We start from the raw sequence: 24,867 nt of genomic DNA, 5'->3' as shown, positions 1-24,867 counted from the left end.
CAAACACTTTTACGTATCGTATTAGTTCAACAATGAGACTGTTAACATGCCTAAGAATTGAATCTGAGGAAATGTGAAAAAACAGCATAACTTCCATAAAAATGGCCCGATCATGCTGATTTACGAACTTGACCTGTGTATTATGAATATTTATCAGTTCTGTAAGTTTCAAGCCAAAAGGTAAAACGTTTTTTCACTTATCATTTTATCAGTATTGCAAAATGTTGAAAAAAGTGAAAAAACAGCATAACTTCCGTAAAATTGGCCCGAGCATGCTGATTTTCGAACTTGACCTGCGTATTATGAATATTCATCAGTTCTGTAAGTTTAAATACAAAAAGTAAAATGGTATACCACTTATCGTGTTATTGCTGAGTGCACGGCAATGGCGACTACGGCGACGACAGACGCAACTGACAGCTAGCTGCAGACTGCGTCTGTACATAAAAAGAGGTCTCTAGCATTTACGGTTCCATAATTGGAGAGAGTTTTCAGTTTCGGCATCTAATGGCCGCTGCTCCTGTGAGAAGGCACTGATTGACCTTAAACTCATGGAGATGAAAGAGGACCCTAATGCTAACACCTGCCAATAATATCATAGGTGAGGTCTGTGTAGTTTTTGAATATCGGTGCAAAAAAATTTTTTTTTCGTAAAAAATTCCCACTTTTAGACAAATTTGGCCTGTTTCACCTTGAAATAAAGGTCAAAGGTCAAATTCAAGGGCATATTTGAAATCTCCACATATGACTTACTGTCAGCCATCTGTAGAAATTTTTCCCATAATTCCTTCGGTTTGGGATATATTTAGCATTTAATTTTGCAAATTTTGGACAAGGGTGCATTACAATGAGTGCCACACCTAGATCCCAACAAAGCCAACAAAGCCCAAATTTTACGTGGATCGAGTTGAGATTATAAGCGACCTAAATCCAAGAGATGGGTACACTGTTGTTGTCTAGGAGAAGTGATAATGGTAACATGGTGGCGGAGCCAGCAGAGCCGGCAGAACAGGCGGGCCAGGACTAAAACTATGGGTACTGCCAACGCCTACGCTGGTGGTACAATGAATGAAAATATGAGCTCGAATAGCGCACTCTACCATAACCAGGTCAGATTTTTCCACAGTATAATATACAACTGGAAAAGTACTCAAGCATGCTGCAGACCTGTGGTTCTTGAGCCATTGAATAAGGTCACTGGCCCTATCTCACACTGGTGAAGAATCCTTAAAAAATTTATTGGATTCAGAAGGTGATATAGATAACCTCCAAAATCACTTTTGAGTTAGTCCATTTGTGACCTTTCCATAACTTTTGGAGTTAGATGTAAAGTTCAGATTGAAAAAAATACTTTTAAAAGAAATGAACATCATACTCACCAACAACTTCCACAGATATTCTCCTGGAGTCAAACTCAGCCAGTGTTTGCTGAAAAGCCTTACAAATATAAATCCCTTCATCTTGAGACGTCACATTGGTGATGCGCAGCCCACCCTTCTCAAATTGATACTTGGGACCTACTCAAATAACAGATTTTAAGATTACTTTTTCCAGTCATGTAACTTTCTGGGTTGTCTGATAACAATGAGGTTGTCCTAAGGAGCAAATTTAACTTGTTTGTCAAATTAAAATTTGTAACTTTCAACCAAAATCATTATTTTACTCTATTACAAGATAAAACAAGGCAGCAAAGCTGTCAAATGTACAGACAAAGAGCAGAAAATAACAATGCACAAAATAGGCTACTGTCAATTCTAATGCAAAAGTACATTATGCTTAACTGCAAATTCAACATCAAATTTTAATTATGCTCAACAGGTATTACCAATGTCAGTAAAATGTGTAACAAGCATAAGGCTTCAGGCCCATGGGAGTTCAAGCTCACACTTTGAAAATGCCAGAATGAGAAAAATGAAAATTTCACACAAAATTGCATAAATTCAATAATAAATGATCACCCAGTTGATCTGGCTATCTAATTTGAACTGCATGCCAATCCTTAAAATCATACTTGTAAGTGAAAAATAATAATAATAAGTAACACAGTTTTCTTTTCATAATGTTTGTAGTAGCAATGCAAAAATAATTTTTGTCAATTTTGATGTAACAGTACATAATAAATTACAGAATAATTATCACCAATTTTTGATTACTGACTATAAATAGCATGGAAATGTAGAAAATTTGATTACCATTCGCCTTCATGTCCATGAGCCCTCTAAGTCCCACAATGAATATGCCAACACGATAAAAATGAATATTTCACTAAAATGTATAACTTCCAGAAAAAGAAGCCAATTAGACTGCTTTTCCAACTCAGGCTGCATTTTAGTCCTGTGTTTCCTTTATGAAAGTTTTTAAGTAACGTGGTTTTCCCATAATGGTCATCATGGCAGCAGCACCCAAAATTTTTTCTTCTATTTTGATGCAATATTACATAATGCTTAAAGCATAATGATCATCAATTTTTAATAATAAAATTTACGTATCATGCATTTTCAGAAAATGTGACTAGCATGGGTCTTCAAGCCCCCGGGGGTCCTAAGTCGATCATACCTTGAAAATGCCAATATGTGAAAATATACATTTTCACAAAAAATTGTTTAACTGCCAGAAAGAATTACCAAACAGACTGCATTGCCTACTGAAGCTGTATTTAAGTCCCATGTTTCTTTCCTGTAAGTTTGAGAACAGTTAGTGACATGGTTTTCCTTAAATGGTCATCATGGGAGCAGTACCCAAAATAGGGGTTTCTTCAAATTTTGATGCAATATTACATAATGTTTAACAGCATGATGACCATCAATTTTTAATAATGTGACTAGCAAAGGTCTTCAGGCCCATGGAACTTCAAAGTCACACCTTGAAAATGCCAAAAGGGGATCTGGCCACCCTTGACGTCAGTAGACGCACCAAGCCCCAGGTTAGCGAACAAAAGGGCATCAGCCGCTCCCTAGACTTCCATTGTGCTGGTCCGCACATTTATCGCAATACTTACATTCTCCCCCCCGAAAACAAAATGTTGCCCCAACATTTCTAACAATTAATTATACATTTACTAAATTACAAACCTACCCTAGCTAAATAAAGTCAACTAAATTATACACACTTTCCAGGAACTTCCTTTTATGGAACGTACCATCATTGGCAGAGTTATTGCATAAAATGCCTATGAAAGGATTAGAAATTGATCAGATTTCTAATAACGCACCTACTGGTGCTCCCGTTATCTGCCTAGATACTGTCACACTCCTAGCGAGCAGAGGTAATGTTCCCAAGATAGTTTTTTTTCTAATGCTGTCCATCAACGTTAGTACGAGAATGTCCACGTCCTCCTATGCCCAAGGACGCCAGAGCCTAATTCCCGTCGCTAGAATTTGCATCATTCCTGCGTAGTGGTTTGGACCTCCCATTTTGTCGTATGTGAGTCTTTCTGGTGGTTTCACTACTCGTTTAGGGCGTCTGCTAATCTCACCACTAGTCTCCGGTGTCTGTTCTTCATCTTCCGATTGTTCATTTACGTCCGGTCCCGACTCTTCCGTTTCTAGAAAGTTTTCAGAATGTTCAAGTTCCGGAACTGGCACGAAAGGCTCAGCCACTGGATTCAGTGTACTTGCCGGTGCGGCAGTGATACTAGGCTGTGTCCTCTTAACCAGAGTAAAGTCATCTGAGTCGGAGTCGTCTGAGTGTGAAGAAGGAGATAGTTGTGGTCGTTGCTTCTGTGGCGTCATCCTTTTGAGTCGGGGGCGTTTCGCAACTGGGCAGGAAAGCGGAAGTTCATTACATTGCAGTAACAAATTCCGATGCAGTCGCCATATCTTCCCGTTTCCTCGTTCTGAACGTACTTCGTACACCGGCGAGTCGTTAATCCATCTGGCGACAACGTGCACCTCTTCTTCCCAGTAAGATCGCAACTTCCCTGGCCCTCCACATTCAGTAAGGTTCCTTACCAGAACATGGTCACCTGGTAACAGTGCGGCACTTGCTGGCTTTTGATTATAATATTTCCGAGCAACTTCCCCCTGTTTCTTGGCTTTTTGCCCAGCGATCTGGTACGCATCTTCCATACGCGCTGCCCATTTCTTCACGTACTCACTCTTGGATGTGTAGTGAGGTTCTCCCTCTACTCCGAAAATGAGATCGATGGGCAACCATGGTCGTCTACCAAACACCAGGAAGAACGGTGAGTACCCTGTGCTGTCATTCTTGGTGCAATTATAGGCATGAGTCATCTTGTTCAGATGATTCTTCCAATCACTCTTGTGCTGCTGACTCATGGTCCTCAACATACCCAGTAACGTGCGGTTCATCCTCTCACACTGTCCATTCCCTTGAGGATGGTATGGCGTAGTCCTCGAGGACTTCACATTGGTTAGGTGTTGTAAACGCTGGAAAAACTCATTTTCAAACTCGCGACCTTGATCGTGGTGGATTCTGTTGGGAAAACCAAACCGGAGAACATAGTCGTTGAAAATTTTATCTGCAGCAGTTCACCCCGACTTGTTTGTGGTGGCATAAGCGGCTGCGAATCGGGTAAAATGGTCCACCACAACCAGGATGTACTGGTATCCCCCCTTGCAAGTTTCTAGATGAAGAAAGTCAATGGATATCATTTCAAATGGATATGTTGTTTCAATGGGTTGCAGTGGTGCCACAGGTTTTCGGCTTGGTGCTTTGTCCTTCAAACATTTACACTGGTGTTTCACGAAGTGGTCGATATATCCTGCCATGTGGGGCCAGTAAAAGCGGTCCTGGGCAAGAGACAAGACTTTGTCTGTTCCTAAGTGACCATGTTTTACGTGCAACTCTTCAATGACAATTTGATGGAATTCCTTAGGAAGTACCACCTGGTGTCGTCTTGTTCCTGATGTACACTGAGTCACTCGTCTTAAAATGCCATCTTCGCCAACTGTCAATTTTTCCCATCCTCGGAGTAAGGTCTTAGATTCCGAAGGTAAATGTTTAGTGGACTTGCGATTGGGTTTTTCACCTAATTCTACCTGTCTTTTCACCGGACCTATACAGCTATCTTGCTCTTGAGCAATTCTCAAAGATGTTTTGGATATCCTCTGGACTTCCCCTGTGGACTGATGGTGCAGATACTCTGGTAGCCAGTCTCTATCGTTGCATACCATGTTCACATTTACTGCTGTAGGAATGAATGGAGAATCCTCTTGACTACGAACGGTCACCATCTTAGCCACGGCCTGCACTTCGGTGGGGTCACTCTCTTCAGTGCATTGCCTCATCACTTGATTAAAATCAAGAGGCATTCTACTCAACCCATCAGCGTCTCGGTTCAATAAACCAGGCTTGTATTTGACAGTGAACGTGAAGTCTGATAGTTCGCCGACCCAACGAAGCCTGGTGACATCTAAACGAGGGGTAGTTAAGATGTAGCTTAACGGGTTGTTATCACTATAAACAGTGAAATGAGGGGCGTAGTATAGATAGTCTCTAAACCGCTCTGTGACTGCCCACTTCAGTGCCAGGAACTCTAGCTTTCCAGAGTGGAAATGATAGTTCTGTTCTGCTGGACTCAGGGTACGCGAGGCATAGGCGACAACTCGAGACTTGGCGTCAGCTCCTTCTTGATACAGGATGGCACCTAGCCCTTCCACTGAAGCATCTACATGCAGTGAGAATGGTTTATCGAACTCTGGATAAGCCATCACAGGTGGTGATAATAGACAGTCAACCAAATCAGATAAAGCTTCTTTGTGTCGAGTTGTCCATGCAACCTGCTGTGCTGGAGATGGCTGACCTTTCATCGGCTTCTTCTTCTTCTTTTCTGGCTTACCACCTGGACTCTTCTCAACCTTTAACAAATCATATAAGATTTTTGCCCGTCTGGCGAAATCTGGTATAAACTTGCGATAGTACCCTAAAAATCCCAGCATCTGACGCACTTCGCCCACGTTTGTCGGCTTCTGCTCCTTCAGCTTCCTAACTGCGGTTTTGTCTTCTGGGTCAAGTGTGTACCCTTCTGAGGTGACCAAGTGACCCAAGTATCTGACTTCTCTTCGGAATAGTAAACACTTAGCTGGCTTCAACTTGACACCCTTCTCTCTCAACCTCTGGAACACCTGCTCCAAATGTTGAATGTGCTCCGAGAAACTCTTTGAATACACCAATATGTCATCCAAATATGGTAGACAAATTTTGTCGCGTAACCCTTCCAGACATTCATTCATAAAATTCTGGAATGCGGCTAGAGCTCCTGAAAGCCCAAACGGGATGCACTCCCACTCATAGAGACCCCAAGGTGTGATGAATGCTGTGTAGGGCTTGGACTCTTCGGCCACCATTCCCTGGTGGTATGCTTTTCCTTGGTCCAGTACCGAAAACCAACAGCTTCCCCCTAATCCATCCAGAGCATCCTGAATCTTGGGTAAGGGCCGACTGTCAGCTACAGACTTCTCATTCACCTTGCGATAATCCACACATAGTCGCAGGGTTCCATCTTTCTTTTGTGCACAAACTAAAGGGCTTGCATAGGCCGATGTAGACTTACGCACAAAACCTTTTGACATGAGATTTTGTAGGTAATCTTTGACTTTGTCATAAAGAGCTTGAGGAATGGATTGGTAGGCTATTCAGACAGGAACCTTGTCGGTTAGGTGAATGCTTAACTTTAAATCTGGTATGCATCCTATGTCATCTTCACTCTTTGCGAAGACCTCATGGTGTTTCCTAAGTAATTCTTGAATCTTCTCCTTTTCTTGGCTGGAAAACAGGGACCAGTCAACCGCCAATGAGCTCTTTTCTGCTTCCTCATGCGTTGTAGCTTCATCCAAACCTGGTTCCCCTACTGGCACCACCGAGTTAACCATGTGTAGCTGCCCAATCGTGGTTTTCTTTGGTATTATTACTTTCCTGGAACTATTGTTAGACACTGCTATCCGGACATGAGATGGGTGCTGAACATCAATCAGACTTTCACTAAAGAGACCCTGGTCTATGAAATTTTCCTGAGGCACGAAGAGACAACGAAAGTTCTCAGTGGACAAGACCCCGGTCCGTGGTTTGGTTTTTATCACCCTTGAACTGTTAGGAGGTATGATTAACTTCTGGGATCCCACAGTCACACGACAGACCATTCCCCTCTTGTTGTCAGCAAGCACCTGGGCGAGACGTCCACCATCCACTTCAACATCCTTGCAAATGTTGCTAAATGTCTGGGAAAACTTCTGCTGCCCGTTTAACGCACATAGAGATTCAATAACATTAAACCCAAGAATAGGTCTGGGTAAGGACACACTATCCACTACTAGAAAAGGGACTTGAACTGGGGCCCCATCTCCAAAACAAAGTGGTAAATTCACATAACCTTGATATGGAATCTCCTCCCCACTGGCAGAGGCGAGGCGCACTGGTGCATAGACCTCATCCAGGGGCTTCACAGCACCTGCTGGTAAACCAAGTAATTGTAGCGTTGACATGTCCACAAGACTAACCTGTGCTCCGGTGTCCCAGAGAATGTCCACTGGTCGGTCAGCCAGGTTTACTTTCAGTACACATTCTCTGCCCACAAGGTTGACCAATTGGAGTCTGTTCCCTGGACTTAATCCAGTCACTTCCCCCTTCAATTCATTTACTGACAGTCTGTTGGGGACATCCGGTGGCGGAGTCATCTGCGTCCCCCCTGAGACGACTCTCTCCCGTTTCCCTGCCTGCACCCAGCACGGAAGTGATCGGAACTCCCACAATCCCAACAGTGATTACACTTTCGCTTCGCCTGTTGACAGGCTCTGCATCCCAGTAATTTCTTTGGTTCGGACGGCTGTTTGGTCATGTTCCTTTTCAGCTCCGCAATCTCGGCCCTTAATTGTTTTACCTCCGCTGCCAGGGTATCCTCCCTTCCGGGCTTATCCTCCCTTCCGGTGTTTTCACCTACTACTGCGGCCCCTCTCGTTCGTCTATCTTTTGCCATCTTGGAAGCTCGCTCCTCCTCCCTTTTGGTGAGCACACTAATTTCTTCAATCAGTGCCTCCTCGTCGAAGGCTCTGACCTCAAGGATCTTCTTAACTTCTCCCCTGATGCTGTCACTCCTTAGCCCAGTTTCGAACCCCCTCTTGAAGAGATTATCCACCTGGACGTCTGTAAAAGTGACACATGCGTCGGACTCTCGAGAAGCGAATAGGATCTTCTGTCTCACGTCCAGGGCCCGTAGAAGAAAGTTGGTTGTTTCTTCAGTAGGCTGCTGAACCAACTGTCCCAGCTCCGCAAATAATTCTGTTGCTGATTTCTCTTTATAATACGACCTCAATATGTGGCGGATCTTCGTCAGTCGAAGGCCCTGCCGCCCCTCTAGGTAGTTACGAAGGCCGCAGCTGGTGGGTACTGCCCGAATTATACCGTCTACTATTTCGACTTCCTCATAGCCCTTTTGGAGGCCATTTTCGATTTGGCGGGCCAGGCTTGAAAATGGTAGTCCATTTTTGGTATCAATAACACCATGTATTTTAAACTCTTTGCGGAGTGAAGTCTTGGTACTCCTACTGGTACTGCTCACCTCCCTCATCATTTCTTGAAACTCCGTCTTTAGGTGTTTCATTTCCTCTTGGTGACGACGTTCGGTATCTTTGATCATCGCTTTGTACTTCTCCTCCATATCTGATTCTGCCATAATTTCTGGTTAGAAGTCCCCAATAGACTGAATACTTGGCAAAAATAATAATGAGATGAGAAATCCCGGACGAGCCCCCAAAATGTAGCCGGGCTTATTATTATTTTGTCAATGATCGGGATAAATCTAGTCACAGAAATAAAACACAAGTCTCAGTTAGTTTCCAGAATCTGTATTGAATTATTTCCGTGATAAATGAAACACCTAAATGGAGTCCGCTCATACAATTTGGCCCTCACTCCGTCTATCTTTCTATTCTGTTTCGCTGGCTCGTTTACTCTAATTTTCCTCCGTTCTTCTTCGATGATAAATTTACTACTGTATACTGCTCTACGTTAAAGACCAAAAATGCGAAATCAGCGGATGAGACTAAAAACAAAGGAATTTTAGTGACCAATAAAATATTGGTTTCACTAATCAAGGGGATCTGGCCACCCTTGACGTCAGTAGACGCACCAAGCCCCAGGTTAGCGAACAAAAGGGCATCGGCCGCTCCCTAGACTTCCATTGTGCTGGTCCGCACATCTATCGCAATACTTACACGATCATACCAATTTTCTTACTTCACCTGTGTTTTAGTAAGACTGATTACTTCTGTGAGTTTCATGACAACAGGCCTTTCAGTTTTCCTTGAAACGTGTTTACAGTGTTGTATATATGCTGAAAAGTGAAAAAACAGCATAACTTTTACAATGGCCCGATCATGCTGATTTTCGAACTTGACCTGCGTTTTATGAATATTCATCAGCTGTATAAATATAAAGCCAAAAAATAAAACTGTCTTCCACTTATTGTGTTTAAGCTGAAAGTGCACGGCAACGGCGACGACAGATGCAGGTAATGGCAATATGTGCAGACACACCTGTGTCTGTACATAAAAAGCAAGTAATTCATCAGTGTTGACCTTCTGTCCACTTAGGAGGGCATTTTTTTTTTTTTTTTTTTTTTTTTTGCCAAACACGTGTTTGAAGAAGATGGCGAAGATGCATCAATATGAAAAATCTCAAAATTTTTACTTTCTCTTCAATTTTTTTTACTTTAAATGCAAGACAAATGTTATAAACTTGATGCTGTAATGGTTCAAGATTTAAGTTTAGAGTGCATGTGGATTTATCTACATACTTGAAGTAATCCCCACTGTGGTATTCCTGTCTGTCTGCTGGAAGTCCCATTTAACTCTGGGGCTAGGCCTGCCGCTAACATCACACTTAATAAATCCCTCTCTGTTTAATACAATCCTCTGCGGGGTAGGAGCATCTAAGATCTTTACACTTTCTGAATAAAGATAATATAATAATAATAATAATAATAATAATAATAATTTATTAAGATTGCAACTAAGTGGGTTGAAGTTGTTCATAGTAGTACATAAGAACATTATAATGAAAATAAAACTAGAGGATCAGAGAGACTATACCGCCTCCGAATACTGTACCACCAGCTGGGGTAAGCGCGATCGTATAGACCCCCACACACACAAAAAAGGGACACCACCACCAGTCTTGTGCTTGACAAGCTGTAAAAAATGCAATCAACAAGAATTCTCAAAATATGCAAAAAAATATATAACTAAAAATGGTACAATCAAAGTTCAGTTCATAGTAAGGTACTGTCATGCCTATAATTCACGCGACAACTAATTGATCATTTGCTGACGTCTGTACGGGTACATGGTGACGAGATAATTATAGGGCAAAACACAATGGCAATGAAAATGAGAAGACGTCAAGCCCGCCCTATGTTCGCTAATATGCAAATCAACCCCCGCTTGTCCATTGGTGGCGGCTTGTCACCCTGTTTATGCTCGACGGGGAGTTAATTGCCGCTTGCTGTAAGCCGACGTAATTACATAGTTGCTTATCTGCCGGTACTGTTCCCTTCTCTAGGCTGACACAGGGCCTATCTCCTGCCTTGCTAACGGGTTTTTCTTCACTTTGCAAAGTTTTGTTTGAAAGATTTAATATTTATTCTACTTGTGAGTTTTTGTCCTGCTATCCACAATTTTCCCCCATAACGGCCAACGTTAATTTGAAAATGACGTAATGCAGTATCGGTCACAAAACACAGAGCGTGCCGTCTGAGGTAATGAGCAAAAATGAAATAAACTACTTCAGACGTTGTGAAGATTATCTGTATATTCGCTTCTTTAACGTCTTTTACCGTGACATTATATGCTGATCTCATTTGAAAGTTTTTCGCGTATTATTCGGTTAACTTATTCTGTCAAGCCATACGGGCCTGTCACTGCACGTGCGCCATCTTGAATTTTATATGTAGAGGGAGGCAGGTCGACAGCCATGCGAAAAAGGACTCTGTGCGCGCGGAGAAGTGAAAGTGATACCTTTTTGAAAAACGATATCATTAAAAAATACATTCATAAAAATTTAAACTTTGCTTGTCGGAGGCTGATACCCCACAAAGCGCTCAAGCTGCTGTGCACTGAGTTATTTATAAGTGGGATCTATTTATGTCCTGGAGTGGTTCATCGTAGAAATATAGGCTAATTTTGTAAAATTGCAGTAATAACAACATTCTAATTCATTGCTTCTTTGTACAAGCAAGATGCTCTTTTCAAATGAATAATGAAATGAATAAATAATGTAATTAAGTTGAGAGAAAGCAGCTCGTTATCTATAAATGGGTCTGTGTTAATTTTTTTTCAGGTCGATCCTTAGATTGTGCCTATTGGCTGGTAATGTAGTTCTGTCTTTTTAAATTGATCAACAACTAGTTTTTTAATTTTCTTTAATAAAATAACAAGTTTGAAATTGAAAATCTAACATGCATGAAAAGCCAATTATAGTTCCAGCGTTATACTGTTAAAATCCTATTTCAGCATGCGAAATATATATTTCAAAAAGTTTGCATCGATCATGTTTTGTTTGCTTAACCTTTCTGTTTTAGACTTTGAACACATGAATGGAATTTGTAAATATTCTACACAATATAATTCACTTTCATTAGTTTTGAATTTAAATATATGGACAGTATTAATTAGATAAAATGTTACTTATTAAAAAAAACGTAAATTTTGAGAATAAAAATTTAAAATGCTCTTCTGTAAGCATATTTTTGAGAGATGATTCTGTACAGTATTTACGAGTGTAAATAATATGCGTTTGACAGCATTTTCTTTCAAATGTGATTCTTAAGAAATGTGCGCATTAACTTTTCTTGTCTTACAGACAGACACAGAGAGGACTTAAGGTCCGAAACCAGAAGGCCACATGGAAAATACATCTAAGGTCTACAAAAGGCTGCCTCCTTTGTAGGGTCTTATCTAGCGCACAAAAAATCTTTATTAATAATGCGATTTGATAAATTATCACAGATGTTGATTTAGTCTAATTGGATAAGAAGGGCGCGTAGAAAGTTGCCTAGGTCTGTAAATATATGCGTTTTGGTGTCGGGGGGGGGGGTCTCCTTTTCTTGCCACAGTATTTAAATATTTTATCTGGAAATTATTCGATCACCAATCGTCAAGCTGTCTATGCAGAAAGATATTTTTTAAACTAGCGGAGAGCACCTGCATTGGAGAAGACGACCTGGCAGAGAAAGACGGAAGATAAAGATCACTCTCACATACTTTTTTCCCGTAAATATTTTGATGTTAAAGACTCCCGTCCCTCTTCCCTTGTTCGTGTCCTTCTTTTCTACATTTACTGCATTTTATCATTTGTTTTCCCCGAAGTAAGAATGAATCGTTTGAGCAAGCGGGCTTGGTAGAAAAAGAGGGGAGATAAGGACATCAATCTTATTTCCCGTAAATGTTTTTAATATTAAGGATTCCCATCACTTTTTCTTGATAGTTTCCTCTTTCCTCTATTTCTTTTCGCTGCACTTTTATCTGTTGACTTCTCTTAAATAAAATGAATCAAATCTAAATAAAACAAATAACGGAGAGCAGATTCTTTGGTGAAATTATTTATCTGTCAAAAACCTTATAAAACATTAAAACATTCTTTATGAATAACGACCCATGCAGTAGTGTAAAATATTCATTTTGTAGAAGGTTGCACAGGATTAAATTCTCTATGCAATAAACGATTATTTCCTAGTCGTTCATTAGCCTACCAGCACCTAATTGAGAAAATTTTGATTCACCCCAAGAAGTTATAACTTCTTGTTCACCCTGACACTGCCAACGAAAAAGTACTTTAGTTTACTGGTGTCTCTTGAATATTTAGGCACTGTTGATGGCCCCAAAGATTGAAATTTGCCGAAACCGATGCTTTATTGCTATTGTTTAATGATTAACAATTGCTGCCTGAGAACGCTCTTGGGATGTATACTAGTAGACCTAGTCAAAGAATGGAATAGTTTTTAATATCAAGGTCACTTACAACCCAGTCATTAGGTAACACTGGACAACGAAACAAAGGGGCGACTACCAGTTGTAACTGCCATTGAATGAAATGTAAAAGGTGCGAAATCGGCCACCCCTTAATGCGATCATTAACCAGCAAACAAAGCGTTGTATTGTAATTTCCACCGCTGACAAGCGGGATATCAAAAAAAGTATGACAGTCTTTTTACTTCCACCATCCATCCCTAGGACGTACATGTACACATGAAAACAACATTGATAATTATTCTTGTTATAATACATGAAGTAAATTGAAAAAAATTAAAACTATGTTAATTTGGACTTACTTCATACATGATGTTATTGTGTTCACGACAAAGGCTAATCAAATGCCATTTACCCTTAATGATTTGTTTGGGCGAACTCTCCTCCACAGCATTTGCACACGTATCAGTTAAAGATCTTCTTTTAATTAATCTATTTCATAATTCAAGGAGTTGCAGTAAGCGAATGCAGTTATGTGACCGATCTTGCACAAACACTTAAGCCCTTGCCGTTAGGCAAATTGACACACTCGTAAGTCATTTTTGATAATTTTTTCTAATGCCCAACAAGAATTTTTGCATGTAATTAATTTTCCACCGCTCAGCTGGCATTCAGTAATATATCGCGAGGACATTGGAATAACCGATGAGAGGCTGTGGTTTAAGCTAGATACAACACTCGCCACCGAGCTGTACCCGAAAGTTACTCAACCTGTGGCTCGACAATATGCTCGTTATATTTCAAGTTCGGCTCGGCGACTTGTATTGTATCTATCACTTATTACGATGTCCAGGTAGCTTACCCAGCTGTGGTTTTAATTTTCGCTATTTAGGTTCCTTTCGAAACCAGCTTCGTCTCCACGAAAACAACATACATGTACAGTGTTTTGGATGTTACTCACATGAAGACCTGGCACGGCTTTGTCGTTGGTATTTTCTTTTTATTGTTTAGTGCTATCTATACCCCTATCACTTAACCTGAGAAGTTTCTAAACGTAAGGACAAAGAGAAAAGTGTGATGTATTGAGACAAAAGGGAGATCGGTAGATACGTCCAAAATTAGGGAGACTACTGCCAAGATCGGAAGAGTTAATTGGTATGGGCCCCAGACTGATCACTCGAGAAATTCACCAAAACTACAAAAAAAAAATCCTTCAAATGTATTAAATAGCACAGGCCCATTCCCCTGATTGTAAGAAGCAAACAAAACAACGAGACGGCAGGTCGACATTCAACCTAGAGCAAGGTGCAATACTGCCAAGTTGAAAGCTGTTAATTAAGTCGGATTATAGCGCGCATCAATTTACTTCCCGTCGCGCTTGGCAAGGACGAACTCCTGTCTCCAAGGGTCGCCCGTACAATAATTGACATATGCGCTCCTCCCCCTGTGCACTTAGGCCCTGTATGAGTCCCTATATTGTTTGCTACCCGCACAGGCTTTTGTCGTTTATCAAAACAACCCATTGTCTCTCAGGGGGCGTGAGTACAGAGTAAATACGTACATGGAGTATACGCGTACGGATTGTCGCGCGAATTATAGGCACAACCAGTAGGTCAAAGGTCAATTTCAAGGTCACAGTAAATTTCCAGTATATGACTTCCTATTCAAGTTCAATAGCAACTATGGACCTATCTCTGCCAGTTTTGGAGATAAAAGGGAACCAAAATTTGTAAACTTCAATTCATGATAAAAGTAGGTCAAACGTAAATTTCAAGGTCACACTTAGATTGCCTCGTATGACTTTCCATTCAAATTCAATAGTAACTATGGGTGTATCTCTGCCAGTTTTGAAAATAAAAGCATTAACAAGGCAGCAAAGCTGTCAAATGTACAGACAAAAAGCAGGAAATAACATAATAGGCTACTGTCAATTCTGATGCAAAAGTACATTATGTTAAACTGCAAATTCAACATCAAATTTTAATTATGCTCAACAGGTAATACCAATGTAAGTAAAATGTGAAACAAGTATAAGGCTTCAGGCCCATGGGAGTTCAAGTTCACACTTTGAAAATGTAAAACTTCCAGAAAAAGAAGTCAATTAGACTGCTTTTCCAACTCAGGCTGCATTTTAGTCCTGTATTTCTTTTTTGAAAGTTTGGCAATCATTAGTAACATGGTTTTCCCATAATGGCAGCAGCACCCAAAATTGTGTTTTCTTCTATTCTGATGCAATATTACATAATGGTTAACAGCATAATGACAATCAATTTTTAATAACAAAATATATGTATCATGGATTTTCAGAAAATGTGACTAGCCTGGGTCTTCAAGCCTGTGGAACTTCAAAGTCACACCTTGAAAATGCCAATATGTGAAAAATTAAATTTTCACAAAAAAACTGTTTAACTGGCAGATTGCATTGCCTACTGAAGCTGTATTTTAGTCCCATGTTTCTTTCCTGTAAGCACAGTAAGTGACATGGTTTTTCTTAAAAGGTAATCATGGGAGCAGTGCCCAAAATAGGTTTTTTCAAATTTTGATGCAATATTACATAATGTTTAACAGCATAATGACCATCAATTTTTAATAATAAAATATTAGTATCATGGATATTCAGAAAATGTGACTAGCAAAGGTCATCAGGCCCATGGAACTTCAAAGTCACAACTTGAAAATGACAAAATGTAAACAAGACAGCACTGTTCTGAAATGTTTTTTTCCCCATTTTTAACAATTTTTAACATAAAATAAAATTAACAGTTTACTGCCATTTTTATATGATCAACTAAGAAAATTGATGAGATGAGAAAAATATCAATAGAGCAGTGTTAAATGTCCAATTTCTTCCATTCTGAGATTCTGAACATAGTGAATGATTGAATCTGACAAACTGCAATGATATGAGTTTATTTCCATTTTTGAAACTTTATTACACAATACACGATAACATGTTTACCATCATTTTTACAAAATCAACTAACAATGTTTAAAGATGCAGGAAATGTCAAACAAACACTTTTACGTATCTTATTAGTTTAATAATGAGACTGTTAACATGCCTAAAAACTGAATCTGAGGAAATGTGAAAAAACAGCATACCTTCAAAAATAATGGCCCGATTATGCTGATTTACGAACTCAACCTGCATTTTAGTAAAATTGACCACTCCTGTGACTTTCATGACAATTGGCCCATCTGTTTTTCTTATATTGTGTTTACAGTGTTGCATATATGCTGAAAAGTGTAAGAAACAGCATAACTAGTAAAATAGTGGCCCGATCATGCCGATTTTTGAACTTGACCTGCGTTTTAGTAAGATTGATTACTCCTGTGAGTTTCATGACAACAGGTCTATCGGTTTTCCTTGAAATGTGTTAACAGTGTTGCATATATGCTGAAAAGTGAAAAAACAGCATAAATACTAAAATAGTGGCCCGATCATGCCGATTTTCGAACTTGATCTGCGTTTTAGTAAGACTGATTACTCCTGTGAGTTTCATGACAACAGGCCTATCGGTTTTCCTTGAAATGTGTTAACAGTGTTGCATATATGCTAAAAAGTGAAAAAACAGCATAAATTCTACAATAATGGCCCGATCATGCTGATTTTCGAACTTGACCTGCGTTTTATGAATATTAGTCAGCTCTGTAAATATAAAGCCAAAAAGTAAAACTGTCTTCCACTTATGGTGTTAACGCTGAAAGTGCACGGCGACGGCGACATGATCGGCGACGGCGACGGCGACGGCGACGACAGACGCAGGTGATGGCAATATGTACAGACACATCTGTGTCTGTACATAAAAAGTTGCGAAGTTCAGTTTATGGTGTAAAGTAGGTCAAAGGTCAATTTCAAGGTCACATTCAGATTGCCAGTATATGACTTCCTATTCAAGTTTAATAGTAACTATGGACCTATCTCTGCCGGTTTTGAAGATAAAAGGGAACCAAAATTTGTAAACTTCATATCATGATGAAAAGTAGGTCAAAGGTCAATTTCAAGGTCACATTTAGATTGCCAGTATATGACTTCCTATTCAAGTTCAATAGTAACTATGGACCTATCTCTGCCAGTTTTGGAGTTAAAAGGGAACCAAAATTTGTAAACTTCAATTCATGATGAAAAGTAGGTCAAAGGTCAATTTCAAGGTCACATTTAGATTGCCAGTATATGACTTCATATTCAAGTTCAATAGTAACCATAGACCTATCTCTGCCAGTTTTGGAGATAAAAGGGAACAAAATTTGCAAAGTTCAGTCTATGGTGTAAAGTAGGTCAAAGGTCAATTTCAAGGTCATATTTAGATTGCCAGTATATGACTTCCTATTCAAGTTCAATAGTAACTATGGACCTATCTCTGCCAGTTTTGGAGATAAAAGGGAACCAAAATTTGCAAAGTTCAATTCATGATGAAAAGTAGGTCAAAGGTCAATTTCAAGGTCACATTTAGATTGCCAGTATATGACTTCCTATTCAAGTTCAATAGTAACCATAGACCTATCTCTGCCAGTTTTGGAGATATAAGGGACTAAATGTTATAATTTTGGAGTTACAATAATGTGCCATAAATTTCGTACAGAAAAAATTAATTAAAATAAAGAAAAGGTCATTTTGGTCAAAATTCTTGAAATGGAAGGTGCTCTGAAGTTCCAGATGTTCAAATTTGATGAAATAATGTCATTTTTGACCATGGGTTGTCTGCCTCGCCAAGCCTTATGTTTTATTTTTCAGGAGTTCAAAATTTATCATCCATTACCGTACTGCACATTTTTCTTTCACCACCAATATGTACTTTTTGATACAGCGTAACTCGAAAACCGAACAAAAAAACGGAGACCACTTCCAGTGTTGGGCTTTACATGCTCTACAAAATGCAAAAAAGAATGGGTGTCTAGCATTCACGGTTCCTGAATTAGAGACAGTTTTCAGTTTCGGTATCTTATGGCCGCTACTCCCGTGAAAATGCACCGATTGACCCCAAATTCACAGAGATGAAAGATGACCCAAGGGGTAACACTTTCCAATAATATTATTGGTTAAGTCTGTGTAGTGTCTGCATAACAAAAACGTAACATAACGCAAAAAAATGTTTTTTCATAAAAAATTTAGTTTTTTTTTTAATTTTGGCCCGTTTGACCTTGAAATAAAGGTCAAAGGTCAAATCCAAGGGCATATTTGAAATCTACACATATGACTTTTGGAAAGCCGTCTGTACAAAATTTTCCCATAATTCCTTCTGTAGGGTATATAATTAGCATTTAATTTTGCCATTTTTGGACAAGGGTGCATTGCAATGAGTGCCACACCTAGACCCCAATACCGACAAAGCCCAAATTTTACGTGGAACGAGTTGAGATTATAGGTGACCTAAATCTAAGAGATGGGTATGCAGGCCCTAGTAGTCTAGGAGGAGAAGCGGTAATGGTGACTTGGCGGCGGAGCCGCAGGAGCCGGCGGAACATACGGGTCTGGACTAAAACCATGTGTACCGCCAGCGCCTACGCTGGTGGTACAATAATATTTACTTGAATGAAACTGATTTAAAAGACTGCTGTTGAACTTTAAAATTACTGTACTTAGGATAAAATACAACATTATGCTACTGGAAATTTAAAAGTGCATATGGAATAAAAGAGCACTGGAATCTATCAGTCTTAAATGTTGGCACTTTGTATCTATTGTTTGATCTTAAAAGACGATTAGATTGCTCAATTTAAATGTGATTCAGCTTGTCAGAGGGTTCAGTTATTTTGTAAAAGAAAGTTTTGCACAGATCTTCCCTTTGTTTATCTAAAGTACACATATTTGCCAGGTTCTGGGCTTCATTATAGTGTAGGTCAGGAAAAATAGTAGGTCAGGAAAAATAATTCTCAAAGCACGACTTTGGACAGTCTCTAAGACCCCATTCCCAGATATTAGATCGATCCAACTAGATTGACCTAGCTCCCTGGGGGTTCACGCTAAATAGCTGTCAGCCGAGCGGGCTCAAAAGTTAATTACCCCCTTACAGCTCGAAGTAGGCAGGACGGACATTTAAGAAGGATTATCTGACAGTAATCTAGTGAGACTCCCCACGGGGATAGATCTAAAATCTATGGGAATGCGCCCTAAGAGTTTGCATTGCTCTATAGTTAGTCCTGGATGCCACACAGGGCAGGCATATTCTAGAATTGAGCGCACAATACTTTGGTAAACTTGAATTAAGTCAGCAGGGCTGAGTTTTGCTCGCTTCAGTTGACAGAGGAAATAGACCCCATTCCCATAAATTTTAGATCGATCTATCCCTGTGGGGAGTCTCACTAGATTACTGTCAGCTTAGCCTGCTTAAGCATCTGTCCCGCCTACTTAAAGCTGTAAGGGGGTAATTAACTGTGGTGCGCACTCGGCTGATTGCAATTTAGCGTGAACCCCCAGGGAGATAGATCGATCTAAATCTAAATCTCTGGATCATTCTAAATCTCTGGGAATGCACCCATAGAGTCTTGCACATGCCTTTTTATATGTATGATCCACATGAGTACCCCATTTTAGGTCATTGCTTATATTGATGCCCAAAAGTTTAAACTGTGTAACCTCACAGATGTCATTTATAACTATTGGTGGGAGGTCTGGAGTAGAACGTGTAAAATTTAGGGTCATGCTCTTGGTTTTCTTGGCATTCAATTTTATAATGTTATTTGTGTCCACATCACTATTTCTTTACTTGCACTTTGCACTTGGCACGGTCCATTTATATTACAAATGTCATTCACTGTAGTATCATCAACATATTTGTAGTCTGGACATCTGGATTTTAAGTCATCAATCATGATTGCAAAAAGCAGTGGCCCAAGAAGAGTACCCTGGGGTATGCCACCATGTGGGTGTAGCCATTCAGATAGTGAGCTTTTATATATTACTCTCTGGGAACGGTCAGATAGGAAGGACTGCACCACCTGACAAGTAGTTCAGGTACACCCTTGTCATAAAGTTTTCTTAATACAATGTTATGATCAATGAGGTCAAATGCCTTTGAAAAGTCTAGGAAATGAATTCTGGCATACTTCTTTTGATTTTGAGAGGGCTCAAGGCCTTGCATCCAATTGTGAATGAGTTCAGTTACTGCATGTGTAGTGGAGCTGCCCTTGACTACTCCAAACTGTGTTCTGTCAATATCATTGTATTCGCAAATCCACTTAACAATAAATGATTCTAACACCTTGCTGAGGACAGGAGTGAGTGATATTAGACACAAGTCATTCTCAATAGACATTGGTAGAGAGGATTTGGGAAGAGGGATAACATCTGCTGATTTCCATACATCAGGGACAAATCCCTCGCGCAAAGAGCTGTTGAAAATGGCACAATATCAGCTTCCGAAACCCTGCAAAATCTCTCAACACCCAGTTTGGGAGCTTGTCTGGGCCAGTGGCCTTGCTAGTGTTGAGGTTTAGTAGGTGTTTCTCTACATCATCTGGGTGCATTGAAAAATGTGCAATGGGTTCAGGTTTGTAGTCTGAAGACGGAAGGACTAATGGAATAAGGTTTTGGCTCACTGAGATAAAGAAATGGTTAACTCTACTTGTAAGGGTGTTGATGTCACAGGTTTTATCTGCCATTTCTTTGAGCTACAATCTTTCAAGGCCTCTACCTTTTTCTGGTAGTATCTGACTTTCAGAGAACGATTCATCCGGTTCACCTTGTACATAGAGAGTGGGCTGTTCGTGTGTCACCAAGCGTGAATGCATTTTCCCTTGTTTTGATTAGCTCCTTGAACTCAGCTGACACCCAAGGCTTATCTGAACTGTGTTTTGTGATGGTTTTCATGGGAAGGTAGGTGTCAAGTGCATCCTGAACAGTTTCTGCGAAGTGATTGAATTGTTCGGCACAATTATTCATTCGGTGAAGAGGTGTCCATTCATGTTGCATCAGTTCACTAGCAAAGAGGGCTTAATAATTTTTACCAGCCTGTCGCAGTTTGATTGAAATGGGTTGCTCCATTTGAATTTTGTCATGGTTGACTGGAAAAGTCACTACAGTGTTGTGGTCAGAGAGGCCTATGGGTGGGAGAATGACAGGGACCTTGTAAAGGTGCTGCCAATTTGTAAAAAATTTATCGAGGATAGCGTTTTTCATGTTCCTTTATTCACTATTTGCTTGAGGTTAAATGTTCTTTTAAATTGTTGATCGTGTAAAGTACTGAAGTCACCTAGGAGGAAAATTGCTGAGAAAGGGTGGGATTTTAAAATGATATTAACTCATTATGAAATAAAAGTTTTAGCTATATTTGTTTAATTATGTTTTACTTGTTTCCAGGGCTTGACAGTAACTTTCCTAAACTCAAAACTCACCTGAACATACACTTCTGCTGCTGACACAATTCATTTTCTGAGACTGGGTTCCCATGAACCTGTCGTACTAGCAGGATCAAAGATGCTAGGGAATTAGTTAACTTTCATGCATGCTTAAACTGAATGCATTTGGCTATTTGGTGCATTAAGTTTTACTTGCCCTTTGGGCCAGTAACCCCTGATTCACTGGCCCAAGATCAATTTTCAGTGATCCTGGGCCACCTTTAATGATGAGCCCAAAGTTTCAAGAAAGAGGTTGGAACTTGGAGATATTGTGCATTTTTTCTGAGATACTGACTAGTTCACAGGTCTTCAGTTTTGAAGTTTTGAGCAAAAAAAAAAAAAAAAAAAAAAAAAAAAACACTCTTTCAACCAAGTACAGGTCTGCTTTTATGACACTTTAGTAAAATGGTCCACTTTCTCAGTAAAAAAAAGTTTGAAATTGCTGGCTAACCAAATATTTTTGTGTGGAATACATTTCTTTTCTTTACATACCGAGCAAAGAAGTGGATCAACTTACCATTGATTTCCAGGTTAAATGATTTGGTAATATTTCTCCCATTAATTGTCCCTTTACAGGTGTAACATCCAGCATCTTCCATCTGCACCTTCTTGAAATGTAACACGAGTCCCGTTGGCTCTGGAGATACGTATCTCCCTGTCCTAAACAGGAAATTCTTAATAATAATAATAATAATAATAATAATAATAATATACACAATGACAACTTTATTGGGCTCTATTTAATACAACAGGGAGAAAGCTGGGGAACCATTCAACACCTAGCTTGTGACAAAGAGCAGTGGAAGACCTTTGGTGGTGCCCAAGATGCCAGACAGCATAAAAGGAATTGCTGATGATGATTTGGTACATTGTCACATTTGTCAGCTCTTTATACTAATTAATTTATGAATTCATTATTCATTTTCTATTATTTTTAAGAAGGGCGAACAATACCAAACACAGCTTTCAATTTTTTTCAAAAATAATATAATCATTAAGAACTAGAGGATTCTAAAGAAAATGATAGCCATCTTGGAATTTCTCAAAATGCTGAGAAAAACACAAGTTTAATCTACCACAGACATATTATAGGTGTATTGAAGATATAGAAAACACTGATAACAATCTAAATTTATGGGCACTTTATCTCCCTGGTTGTAGTTGATACCCCTGCTGTCCCTATATACGACTTGCATTATTCGTCTCGTTTTCGATATTGAGCGCTATGCATTGTGGGTAAAGTGGGACCTATCTTGCATTGCCGCCATTTCTGTACACAGAAATAAAATGCCTCTCGGCGGTTCTATGTGTTGTGTGCCTGGTTGTTTCAACAATACGAAGTGAGATCGAAATTTTTCATTTCATGCTTTCCCCAAGGACCCAAAAGAGAGAGGTATATGGATTGACAATATTAGATGAGCGGGAAATGAAGGCAAATTTAGTGAGTTTGAGCCCGCCAAGCATCTCCGTGTGTGTGTAGTGCTCATTTTGAAGGAGGAAAAAAATCGTATTTGGGTGGTAGACCAACTATATTTCCACTCAAGGAATCGAAGGTTTGTAAGCACCGAAGAAAATTTATTAGACATTTAACTGTTGATAACTCTGAGACAAATTTAAGTGAACCTGGCGGCGAGTGGGAAGTTTAACAGCGAGGACGAAAATGGCTTCTCAAATACAGATCACGATGCCTACTGCATTGTATCAGATGCTAGCTCAGCTGCGCTTTTTACGACAGTTACGGAAAAACAGCACATTATTTTCACTATGGAAGAGAAAATCCAATCTTTAGAAATTGAACTTTCAGAAACAAGAGTGGAATTACAACGAGCAAAAAAAGAAATGCTTAAAGAAATAGTGTGACAGAGGAAAAGTACATAAAAATGCAGGAATAACTGTCCAAAGCACATGAGGAAGTTGACAAACACACTTTCAGCATAAAGTCTATGCAAAACAAACCTGAAATGGTTAAATTTTACATCGGTCTTGAAACCTACGAGGAATTTAAATTTTTCATGACTTTTTGTACCCTGATATTACCTCGGTATAAAAAAAAAATGGCTTGAAAACTGCCATGTGAAACTTTGGTTTGATTTCACAGCAAGGTGAAACCTGGTTTTAGTTTTTCTTAGGTTTTAGTGTATTGTTATCGCCATTGCTTAGACCTGAGTAAAACTAAAACCAGGTTTAAACCTGACTGTGAAGGAGTATTGAATCGTATATTGCTTATGCAAATAACAAAAAAGAGAACAATTTTACCAAACATCACATTTTTATTATCACAATGCACTTGAACATATCTAGGAAATGTTTAAAACATTGCATTTTAAAACATGAAATACCGTATGGTACCTTGGAAAGATATTTCCAAGACAATTAACATCATTGGTTTTATTATGCAAAATAGAATTGTGAAACGAAATCTTGAATTGTATTTATTAAAAGGCAAATATAAAAAAGAAAAAAAAAAAAAACGGTTTGGGCATTCCCTTCAAGGACTTGGTCCATTCTCCACTGCCTTGATTAGTACTGATGGATATTCAGTAGGCCTACTTCTAATTTTCTCTGCCAAACTCCACCGTCTGGATCCACTATTTTCTCTCTCTATCCCCACTGTACAGTTTACACCTATAAAACAAGTAAAAAATAGTCATGAAAATAATTATTAAAGTCATCATCAACACATCTATAACAGTGATTTATTTACATACCTACATATTAGACTGATGACAAAACAGAAAACTGACATGACTAGTCATATTTTTTTAACCGAAATCTACCTGGATACACAACAGAAAGATAATGAAGAAGAAACAAATGATAGATGCACTGATATTGACAGTGAGCTTGTACTAATTATCTGTACAGTGCACTAGCCCACCTCAGATATTGTATCAGATAATTGCCTGAACCAGGTGACAAATTTATCTCCCCAATAAATGACTCAGGTGAACATAGTTACATAATGACCACATTACGGTTTTGTATTTGGTCTTGTATTTAAGAAAATATCGTGTAACACACCTTTTTATCAGCTCTTCTTTTTTGCCTGATGTGCGGGCATTCCTATATTTTAACCAATGTTTCAACTCCGGCACCGTTGTCGCCTCAAATGGCTTGTTTAATATCGCCCTGGCATGTCTTCTGCTTCCATCATGTGTTCTTATAGCTGTCACGCTGTCAACAACGCTTCCGGTACTATTTTGACCCCTGCAGTGCACAATTCCGGTCATGCGCACATCGCACCTTTCGAATAATGCAAGTCGTATATATTTCTTTGGCATTGGCGGCCATCTTGATTTTTTCGTATTCCCCATGCTCATACCTTGACGCATGCGCAATAGGAAGTTAGAAAGTAAATGGCAGTCACAGTTGCTTTGAAAAATGTGTTTGTCAATCTTGTGCAACAACAAGCACTATCACTAGCCATATTACGCGTCTGTATGCTTGAGTCGTCACAACTAAACTGATGAACTCCACAGCTTAGAGATACTACTGCATATGCGTCAAGGTGTCAGAATCTCCTCCGAGCGCAGCCAAGAATTAATTACAGCTTTGGAAGTAACTGGCTCGTGCTGCCAGTAATAACACCATGGGGTATTCAGGGCACAGA

The 24,867-nt window shown here is 39.4% G+C and overlaps 1 protein-coding gene across 18 annotated transcripts in view; it reads right to left on the bottom strand.

Moving 5' to 3' along the window:
• LOC147759294 (fasciclin-2-like) overlaps window positions 1-24,867 on the bottom strand; it is a 130,051-nt gene that overhangs the window by 32,752 nt on the left and 72,432 nt on the right. For all 18 annotated transcript variants that reach the window (XR_015331606.1, XR_015331603.1, XR_015331605.1 and 15 more), the window contains 3 exons: window positions 21,775-21,917; window positions 9,752-9,904; window positions 1,380-1,517 (listed from right to left, as the gene is read on the bottom strand). Coding sequence is in view for 12 of the 18 variants with exons in the window: in XM_086998496.1 (XP_086854622.1) it covers window positions 1,380-1,517; window positions 9,752-9,904; window positions 21,775-21,917 (434 nt within the window). In the remaining 6 variants the exon portion in view is untranslated. The remainder of the gene's footprint in view (window positions 1-1,379; window positions 1,518-9,751; window positions 9,905-21,774; window positions 21,918-24,867) is intronic.

Source organism: Lingula anatina, unplaced genomic scaffold, assembly GCF_051362555.1.
Source record: "Lingula anatina isolate TDL-2025a unplaced genomic scaffold, LinAna3.0 unanchor82, whole genome shotgun sequence".
NCBI lineage: Eukaryota > Metazoa > Brachiopoda > Lingulata > Lingulida > Lingulidae > Lingula > Lingula anatina.
Note: the sequence above shows the minus strand (reverse complement) of the source record. Positions and strands in the feature narration are given on the sequence as shown.